Genomic DNA, 10,836 nt, shown 5'->3' with positions numbered 1-10,836 from the left:
GAGGGTGGTCGGGGGGATGGGGAGGGGCTGGGGTATCATGGAACAAGTGCCTGGGTACATTCCAAACATACACATTTTATCCAAATCGTACACATTTTGTGGTGTGCCTGGAGTTTACATTAGCCCCTAAAGTTCTCAAGTCTTGGATAAAACACATCTACCTCCATTCCTCACATTTAGAGTATTATTTTAGTAGTACTTCTTAATTAATTTGAAACAGAGGCAAGCTTCTATTGTCTTTCATCCCTTAAAATTGGTTAAATTGAAATTTTGCTTTTATCTTTAAGTTATTTTGCCCCTCAAGATTGGCTATATAAATCTGTTAACTTATTTTGTCCAATAAAGTTTGTATGAAACCCCAAAGATTTTAATAACTACAAAAATAACCATATAAATTTAGGAAATTTACAAATAATCATGGGAAATTAGTTCCTAGCATTATGAACTCACATAACTTGTATTCTTATAGTGCTTCATATTTTTGTAGGTTTATTTCTTTTAAGCACATGTAGTGCTGAAATAAACGCTCTAACAAATGATTACAATAAATAGAAAAAAAACAATGCATAAGACATGATTACCAAATGAATTTGTTACATTAGCATAGAATTCAACACTTTTCGGGAAATGGTACCCTGCTTATTCTCTATTCAAAACATTGGTTGATTCACTTATTGTTTCTCATCTAGGAGCTCTCCTATGAAGCGTAACCTAGAAAGTGGTGTGAAGAAGAAGAGCATTGTTGCACAAGAGGAAATTTCTTTACTATCGATAGTGGTGGAACTTGATGGACGCTGTTGAGAGTGCCATGTAAGTTGTTAATGCCTTTAATTTAGGAACACATGCATGAAATATTCTAGAGTAGGGGGGTCGGGGGGCATTGCCCCCTTGTCCATAAAGAGACTCCTCCAGCAAATATCTATACACAGATATGCACTTGGGAGCAATACTTGTTATGTTATTGGATACATGAAGACAATGCATGGAGAAAAATCATGAAACAACTCAGCACCTACCCCCTCAAACTAGTCGTTATGTCCTTTAACATCTTCATTGCAGTACCATGGTTAGCACTTTTTGTAGCAATTGCTTCCACCCATTCAGTAACATAGTCCACTGGAACCAAAATGTGAGTATGCTTTGATGTGGATGCAGGGAATGGTCCCACAAAGTCAAATCTCCAGACATCAAATGGTTCAAGAAGCAGTGAATAATTCATAGGAATTTTATTTCTTTTACCAATGTTTCCCACACGTTGATATTTACCACAAGTTTTAACATAAGTAGCACAATCTTTAAATAAAGTAGGCCAACAAAGACCAGATTGTAATACCTTTGCAGCTATGCGGTCTCCCGCATGGTGGCCTCCATAAGGACTATCATGGAAATCTTTAATAATACTTTGTTGTTCAAACTTAGGTACACAACGTCTAATAATACCATCTACACTCTTCTTATAAAGAAATGGATCATCCTAGAAATAATGTCTAAGATCATAAAAGAATTTCTTTCTTTGTTGATAAGTAAAGTGAGGTGGTATAACTTTTCCAACAATAAAATTAGCATAATCAACAAACCATGGAGAAGGTATTCTAGCACTTGACATATTAGTGTTTGCAAGTTGTTCATTAGCAAAGATATCATTAATAGGAGTGGGGTTTGTAGGTATATATTTTCCATTCTAGATAAATAATCAGGATTATCCTCACATTTCCTATCAACAATATGCAAATCGAATTCTTGAAGCAATAAAACCCATCTAATAAGCCACGTCAATTGGAACCGCGTGTGCTGGCCCATTGCTTATGGTGGCCTGGGCGTCCAAGACATTGAGCGCGCCGGCCTCTCCCTGCGGCTACGATGGCTATGGCTATCTCGCACCGACGACAACCGTGCTTGGAGCAGCCTGGACCTACAGTTCTCGGACATGGAGTGAGCACTTTTCTTTGCCTCCACAACCATGTGCATTGGCAATGGACAAAGGGCATTGTTCTGGGAGGATCGTTGGGTCAATGGCAAGGCCGTCAAAGAGATTGCACCTCTGTTGTACAACTGAATTCCTAGAAGCCGGCGCAAAATAAGGACTGTGGCAGATGGGCTCCATGGGAACAGTTGGGCCAGAGATATCCAAGGTGTCCTTGGAGTTCATGAGATCGGGCAATACCTTCAGCTATGGCACCTAGTCCATGCCACCACACTTAGCAACACGCTACTTTGGAAATGGACATCTTCTGGAATCTACACTGCTAGCTCATGCTACCTAGCCACCTTCCACGGATCAACAACTTGTTACTCATGGAAGCTCATCTGGAGAACATGGGCGCCGCCGAAAGTGAAGTTCTTCCATTGGCTGGCTAACCAGGACAGGTGTTGGACCGCAGAGCGCCTTGCTAGACATGGACTTCCTCACCATCCCAGATGTCTGCTCTGCGACCAGGCACCGGAATCTATGCACCATCTGATGCTGGAGTGTCCCTTTACTCGGCAGGTGTGGCATGAGATCCTGGCATGGCTAAGAATGATGGCAGCTGCCCCTGACCGCGAACACTCTATCATGGAGTGGTGGCGACAGGCCAAACTGGACACTCCCAAGCCGCTTCGCAAGGGTCTCGCTTCTGCTACTCTTCTTATCCCCTGGATGACATGGAAGCACAGAAACTCGTGTGTTTTTGAGGGTGCCCAGCCATCCATCCCACTCCTGCTCTCCAACATCAAAGAAGAGGTCATTTCATGGGCAAAGGCTGGAGCAAAAGGGCTACGAGTAGTACTGCCATCCACGGATGTGCACTGATTTTGTGTACCAAACAATGTATCTCACCTCCTAGGAGGTTGTAAACCTTATTCTATCTTTTCAATGAAATGAAGCGCAAAGGTCCTTTCCGTTTTCTCGAAAAAAGATATAAACTTATCACATGCAAATATCACAACCAAGAATTCTATTTCAGTAGTAGCATAGTTTCTTTGGGCATCATCAAGAGTTTTACTAGCATAATATATAACATTAAACTTCTTGTCAACTCTTTGTCCTAACACAGCACCTGCTGCATAATCACTTGCATCACACATAATCTCGAAAGGTAAATTTCAATTAGGCGGTTGAATTATAGGAGCACTTATCAAAGCATTCTTTAAAACATTAAAAAGACTCCACACAACCATCATTAAAAGAGAATGGAACATCCTTTTGCAAAAGATTAGTAAGAGGATTTAATATTTTAGAAAAGTCTTTAATAAATCTTCTATAAAACCAACATGTCCAAGAAAACTTCTTATACCTTTAATATCCCGCGGGTATGGTAGCTTCTCTATAGCTTCAATCTTCACGCGGTCCACTTCTATCACCATAAAATGGCACTTTTCCCAATTATCGAAAGAGGTACCATACACAGATAAATCATTCATAAATATTTCCATAATCTTTTCAATATAATCTACAAATATATCATTCATGCTTCTTTGAAAAGTAGCAGGAGCTAGCATTGCATAAACCAAATGACATTCTACTATAAGCAAAAATACCAAAGGGACAAGTAGAAGTAGTCTTTTCTTGATCATCTTTGTGCACATGAATTTGAGAGAAACCAGAATAACCATCAAGATAGCAAAAATATGAATGCCTAGATAATCTTTCTAGCATTTGATCAATAAATGGCAAAGGATAATGATATTTACGAGTAACTTTATTTAATTTTCTAAAATCAATGAACATTCTATAACCAGTAATAGTATGCTGAGCTACACGTTCATTTTCTTCATTCAGAACCACAGTGATTCCAGCTTTCTTAGGCACACACTGAACATGACTTACCCATTTACTGTCAGCTATAGGATAAATAATACCGTCTTCAATGATTTTAATTACCTCTTTTCATCACTTATTTCACTTTTGGATGAAGACGGCGTTGGTAATCAACAACGGGATTTGCATCTTCTTCCAAATTAATCTTATGCATGCATAAAGTTGGACTTATACCTTTAATCCAATAGCCAGCCTATGAGCACGCAATACTTCAAATAATTTTGTTTCTTCATCTCCTGAAAGATTAGCACTAATAATAGCATGATATATATTTTTATCATTAAGGAATGCCTATTTCATGTCTTCAGGAATAGGTTTTAATTAAAAGCTAGGATCCTCTTTAGGTGGTGGTAAAACTCCTAGATTATGAGGTGGAATATGCAATTGCAATTGTGGTGGTTGTTGAGATAAAATTTGTTCTAGTGCCTCTCTTTCTTCATTACGAAATGGATCCTCTTGATTAAGTACATATTGTTCTACCGCGTCACCATTCTTGGTAAGTTCCCAGCGAAATTCATCGGGCCCATGTACCAAATGGACTGAAGCTAATATGTTTAGAAGTTCATTACAAGAAGTCAACCGTGGTCCAATAAGATCTCGCCTAAATGTCATAGAAGGTGGGGTTGTTTTCATCACCTTGCGTAACGTATCACCTTTATGACGTACAATATTATACAAAGCTGGATATTATTCTCGAAGTGTGGTTGTTCCCAACCATTTGTCCTCCCAAAACTTAATCTCGGATCCATCCCTAATGGAGAAAGAGCTATGTGGGAAAAAGTATTTTTTAGTTGCCATGACGCCGGCCCAAAAATGAGAATCTCCAGATTTCCAATTAAACCGAGAGACCGCTTTTGAGCCGATATACTTTCTTTGCAAAAAAAAAATTCCATACGCCATCCTCAGTTAACAACCTGGCCAAACATTTTTCTAGCATGGCCTGGTTCTCCACCTTGATCTTTGGGGCGACAAAGAATACTCCATTTGGTCAACCGGTATTTTTTCTTCGCACTATCTCCCTGCCAAAAGAATCTGGACCGGAAATAATCTATCCAAGACTATTGGAAGAAAGAAATCATATACAATACCATGTTCATGAGTACCGAGTTTATGAGAATTAATCTTCTACCTATGGATAGCAATTTTCCTTTCCAACTACTTAGCCGTTTCTGTAATATTTCCTCGGCTATTTTCCATTCCAACAAAGTGAGCCTCCTATAATGTATCGGAATGCCTAGATAGCTTATTGGAAAACTGCCAATCCCACATCCGAAAAGATCGGCATAAAGATCCTGCTATAAAAATGATGGATATCACGAAAAATCCATCGGCATAGACATGTGCACGCCCTTGAATTAGAGAGACCTAATATATTTCCCCATTTTGAAAAAAAGGAGACCTAATATCGCGTTACACCGAGTTTGCAACAAGCTCACACAAAATAAATGTTTGGAAAGACACGAAGAAAGCTTATGAATAAAAGTTGCGAAATCTGTAATCTACCAAAAAAAAGTGTGAAATCCTAGCTCCGGTTTAGGCACCGTCGTGTTTGCCCATTCCTTGAAGCTTTCGGCGCAGCCATTAATGAGCTAGCTTGGGCAGCTTAACCGGTCACACGACGCTTGCAAGCGATGCATGTGATGTGAAGGCGTTCATCCGCTGCCGTGCACGCTGCTCGGTTGGACATGCCTTGCAAGCTAACGATATCAGAAAAAAGAAAGACTGCACCCAGCCTACTTATATGCAATGCTCGATGCGCAGCGAACATTCAGCGTCGTAGATCGCCGGCGGACATGTCGTCGTCTCTCGTCAGGTCGTTGGCGTTGCTCTGCCGAGGCAGGCAGATGATCCGCCGCCACGGCGGAGGCGATCTCCGGCTTGCCCCGGTGTTGGACTCGCGGCGATCGTTCGCAACCTCCGGCCGGCGGCGTGGAGCAAATGAGGACTTTGTGACACGGTTCAGAGAAACCAGGGGCTCCAGCAGTAGCAGCATTATCAGCACAGGTGACGCAGCACGACCAGCATCTCTGGGACGACCTCAGCAGGGTGGAGATCGAGCTCCACTGCCGTTCTTTACCTGGTAATTGATCAGCCCACGTGGAGTGGAGTCACTCCTGTGACTTCTGTTGATGTAGGTGTTGGATTGCGGTTTTGCACTTGAAAATACTATCTCTGTTTATGTCTCTTCATTTTATCAGGGCAAGATTGGCGATTGGTTCAGTTGTTGCTGCCACGGCGCCGTTCGTGCACTCGAAATGGGCTTCGTTTCTGCGAATCCAAAGTAAGTAGTTAAGCAGCAGTAAGCAATATGGAGTGAATGGATGGCCAATACACGATTGATAGATTGATGGGTTGCTTGCTTTCTTTCAGGTGAGGTGGAAATGGTGAAGGACATGGCGGAGACGGCAGCGGAGGTGCTCGAGGATGTGGCAGTCGCAGCGGAGAAAGTGTCGGCGGAGGTGTCCGGGCAGCTGCCAGAGAACGGAAGGCTGAGGCATGCGGCGGTGCTCGTTGAGCACGCGTCCAAGGAAGTGGCCGAGGAGGCTCGTCTTGCTCAAGACATCATCCACAAGGTAGTCCCCATGAGCAATCATTTCTTGCAAGCTTATTTACGCAACGGTCTTTTTCCCCTTTGTTGGAAGAGTAGTGAGCGTAGCAACGGCAGAATACTGCATGAACGGACATTATCAGCTCGGGTCAGCAGTGTCATGAACTTCTGTGCGAGTACCATGAATTCTTCTTTATCAACCAAATTACTACCGCAGGTGGATGAAATCGAAGAGGATGTGAAGGCAATGATAGAACCGATTGTTGACCATGCCAAGCGTGAGCGGAAGTAAATGCGGTACCTTGGAAGTACAGATTCATTCAACAATGCGTGCTGGTAACAGATTATTTACGAGTCCATGGGCGTGTAAATTCTTCATTAATTCATGTTTGAAGCTACAACCAAATTTCATCTAAACCTGTAATAATTTTCCTGGTGTGGTGGGTTAGTCGATTTTTCAGCAAGAGATGTATAATCAGAACGAAGACATATATAGCAACGCAATCTGGTTATAGAAAAACGAATCAGCTCAAATTCACAATACATAAACTTCTCAGCTAGCATCGAATTAATAATTAAATTAACGAATCTCAAATGGAACAGAGTAGTACAAAATATCAACACCAGCAGCGCAAGAGCAGAGCAGCGACAACAAAAGCAAGCTACATCTAGAGGCTAGCCATCTAGAACAGGACAGCGGCAGCCACCAGCGCGCCGGCGACGGCGACGAAGCTGGCCGCGGCGTGGACGGCACCAGCGGCGCTCTTCTCCGAGGCAGCGGGGGCGGTGGCCGGGGTCAAGAGACCGCCGGCTGCGGGGGAAAACGCGTCGAAGCCCGCGCCTGCGGGGCCCGAGGCCAGCTCGGGGGAGGAGGCTGGTGTCCCCGCAAATGGAGCCGGCGGGGAGGCCAATGGCGACGGAGCTGGAGTGGGTTTCTTGGTTGGCGGCGCGGGCATGGGGACCATCTTCGGGGACGCGGCCGGTGCCTGCGCCGTGACCATAACGGCAGCGGCGAGCAGGGTAACGAGCACGGAGACGGCGGCGAGACGGGCCATTGCTGCTAGGCTGGTGGTGCTCGGGAAGACGCGCGGAGATGAGGCTAAGAGGTGGAGCTGGATAAGGCGAAGACGCGCTGAGAGTGGAGTGGTGCTAGGAGAAGAATGTGTGTCGGCGTGAGTGAGTGAGATGCAAGATGAGAGTGGTGAGGCGGAAGGCTGAGGGGATGAGGTATTTATAGGCGCGCGGGCAATATCTTTGTTTCTCGTAATATGCAAGACAGCTGGAGGTTGAATTGTTTTTATCGTTCCAATTTTTTCTACTAGCCGTTGGGTTTGATTCCTTGTGTCCGCCTTAACGTTCGAACCAGGACAGAAAGGCTAGGCTCAGAGTGAGATGTATACAGCATGGCATAGGGCCACCGTTGCTGGCAGTTTTCCGAACGTTGGGACGCAGGGGCGTGGTGTGTAGCCTACGTGTCGGCTCTAACGACTAGTTAAGGGAAAGGGAGCATGTGGCGGTCAGTGTCAGTCCAGCCTTATACGCTGCAGATACCAGATGGGTTTGTGGAGCAAAGGCTACGATTGAAATCGGTGGGTGCCAAGCTTAATCGTTTTTCTACTCATTAGGACTTGTAATCTTTCTTTCTAATTTAAACCTCGATATTTATTATATTTTTTTCACTTATTACAGATTGTGAGTATTCTTTTTTTGGGAAAATATACGGAGAAGCGCCGCATGTTTTGGTCCCGTGTGCGGCGGTTCATCACGATTAGAGAAATGTCACCGCATCCGTATAGAACGCGTCGCGCAACCCCACCTGCAGGCCTCCTGCTGTTTCATCTTATCCTTATCCTGTGAGGTTGTGACCACACAATCCCCCTTCTCTCTCACCGCGGGCGCCATGCCATGAGGCAGATCAAGGAGCTCCACGCCGGGGAGATTGAAAAACGACGCTGTCGAGCCAGGAGGAGGCCCGGCGCACGGACGGCTCCACCAGGTTGTCGTCCTCGAGCTGCCGCCGTCGAGCCATGCGGAGGCCTGGTGCATGGACGGCTCCACCAGGTTGTCGTCCTCGAGCTATCATCGTCCTCGAGCCGCCCCCGCCGTCGTGCCAGGAGGAGGCTCGGCGCACGGACGGCTCCACCTGGTTGTCGTCCTCGAGCCGCCGTCGACGAGCAAGGAGAGCTCCACCGCACCCGACGAACGAGGAGGAGGCGCGACGCAGCGAGGGCTCCACCAGGCCGCCTACGGCGATGGAGGAAGAGGAGGAGAGGTGGCTCGTGCTCATCGACAACGGCCACCCTATCGTATGCTCGTCGGCGGTGCATCCCAGGCGGAGACGATGCTGCGCTAGGAGGTGGTTCGGTGGAGCCTCGCTGCGCCGCACCTCCAACTTCCGCTTCCTTGTCAGCGGCGGCTTGGTGAAGCCCTCGCTGCGCCGTGCATCCTCCAACTCGTCGATGGCGGTGGAGCCCTCTTGGTGCCTCGCCTCCTCCATGTTCGTCGTCGCAGCTCGAGGACAGCGAACTGTCAGTTTCGATTTTTGTGGAGGACCAGTGATGCATTGCTCTTTTTCTCAAATTAAATTGGCAATCATGCACTACAAATTTGGCCACCGTGTGAAATTAACCTGGCAGTTAGTCACTAATTTTGGCTCGCAACAAATGCAATTAACTTGATAATCATGCATTGCAAATTTGGCCAACGGGGTGTGAAATTAACCTGGCAGTTAGTCACTAATTCTGGCTTGCAAACCAGAAATGCAATTAACTTGATAATCATGCATTGCAAATTTGGCCACTATGTGAAATTAACCTGGCAGTTGGTCACTAATTTTGGCTTGCAACTATAAATGCAATTAACTTGATAATCATGCATTGCAAATTTGGCAATTAGATAAAATTAACCTATGGATTAAGCAGTTAGGCACTAGTTTGGCTGGAAACCAAATGTAATTAACTTGGATACCATGCATAGCAATTATGTAAAATTAACCTGGCAACTAGGAACTCATTTTTTGACTGGCAGCCAAAATGTAATTAATATGATAGTTGTTATTAAATAATATATACAAAACAGTGACAATGTAGTACAAATACTACAACTGTTGTGTGTACCTTTTTCTGCTATTTACTACGCTAGTCCCTGCAAAAAAAAAATACTAAGCTAGCCGGTAGCTACGCAACGGAGGGCCTTTTCTCACGTGCACGCGTTCTCTGCAAGCTGCTGACATTTTGCATATATGAAAGCAGTGCTTTTCGCGGCTATATGTGAGGCCAGCGTATTGGTCAGTTGCATGCATACAGTGCGCGCGGGGTTGCATGAGCGGTTGGCCGGCGCCACCAAAACTGCCGCACGGATTGATAAATTTGCAGCACCGCCGGGTAGCACAACCCTTCTTTTTTACGGGATCAGAGGAGGTACATCTAAGACTAGTCATAGTAGAAGTAACATAGAGTAGTAAAATGTACACGTTACTACTCTATATTATCACCTCTATAGTGGGTAGGAGTAGTAACATATGTGTAGTTCATGCAAAGCCATAGACTCATTTTGTCTTGAGAAATGTGGTGTTATAATAACATAGCTAGTTACCGCAATGCTCTCTTTCCTCAATTAATAACATGTCATGTCATCGAAATGCTTAATTGGTATTGCATGTAGTTCTGTGTTACTACTCAAATTACTCCTACTATGAGTAATCTGAGATGAAGCTAGCTTGTTAACATAAACGTGTTTCTGTTAAGAATGTTGCGCTGACTTAGCCGCTTGGTCAAGCGCATATACGCACTATGCATTAATTATTGTATGCAACACACATAAAAATAAGCTCTAGGCCATGTTTTCTACTATGTGTGGTAGCTCACTGATGAGTGCATTTTAGCATGTTTATACACCGTTGTTTTACTAAGATATCTTTGAGTAGTAATAGAATTTTTGTATTTCACTGCGCTATCGCGTCCTTTTATGCTTGTCTACACAGGATCTTAAAATAATAAGAAAATAATGAAATATCAATAAAAACTATTACTCCCCCGGTCCGGAAAAAGAGTCGGACAAACAACTTTGCGAAAGAACCCTCAACTTTTTTCCTTCGTCAACCCGCACTCCTCTATCGTGTGAGGAGCGACAACCACATGTCCACCCCGTACTCGACTTGCACGAAACCCTGGCCAGGGCTCACCCGCTCCTCGAGCCGACGCCGACCTCGTGTAGCCGCCGCACTCCCCTCGCCCGCCACCTTCCCTCCCTCGCCGCGCCACCTTCCCTCACGTCGCTCCCCTACTACACCTCCCATCAGCTTGGCGCGAGCCACCCACCACAAAAAAGATTGACCTCTTGGTCCAAGCAGGCGACGAATCGTCGGATACGGTGTCGGCGAGGCCTGATCCGGTGGCTCCGACACCAGACGCGCCAAATCCGGTGGTTGCGGGGATGGACCCGCCGGATCCTTCTCCCACAACTACAGAGGCACCGCCAGTCAACAGCG

General features: G+C 45.2%; 1 protein-coding gene across 1 annotated transcript; it reads left to right on the top strand.

Moving 5' to 3' along the window:
* The first annotated feature begins 5,603 nt into the window (after positions 1–5,603).
* On the top strand, positions 5,604–6,779 carry LOC124649835. The gene is made up of 4 exons (XM_047189401.1): positions 5,604–5,879; positions 5,998–6,080; positions 6,170–6,372; positions 6,565–6,779. The coding sequence occupies exons 1-4, from the start codon at positions 5,644–5,646 to the stop codon at positions 6,637–6,639; spliced, it is 597 nt and encodes a 198-aa protein (XP_047045357.1). The 5' UTR covers positions 5,604–5,643; the 3' UTR covers positions 6,640–6,779.
* The last annotated feature ends 4,057 nt before the right edge of the window (positions 6,780–10,836 follow it).

Source organism: Lolium rigidum, chromosome 4, assembly GCF_022539505.1.
Source record: "Lolium rigidum isolate FL_2022 chromosome 4, APGP_CSIRO_Lrig_0.1, whole genome shotgun sequence".
NCBI lineage: Eukaryota > Viridiplantae > Streptophyta > Magnoliopsida > Poales > Poaceae > Lolium > Lolium rigidum.
This window is presented reverse-complemented; position numbering and strand designations above follow the sequence as displayed.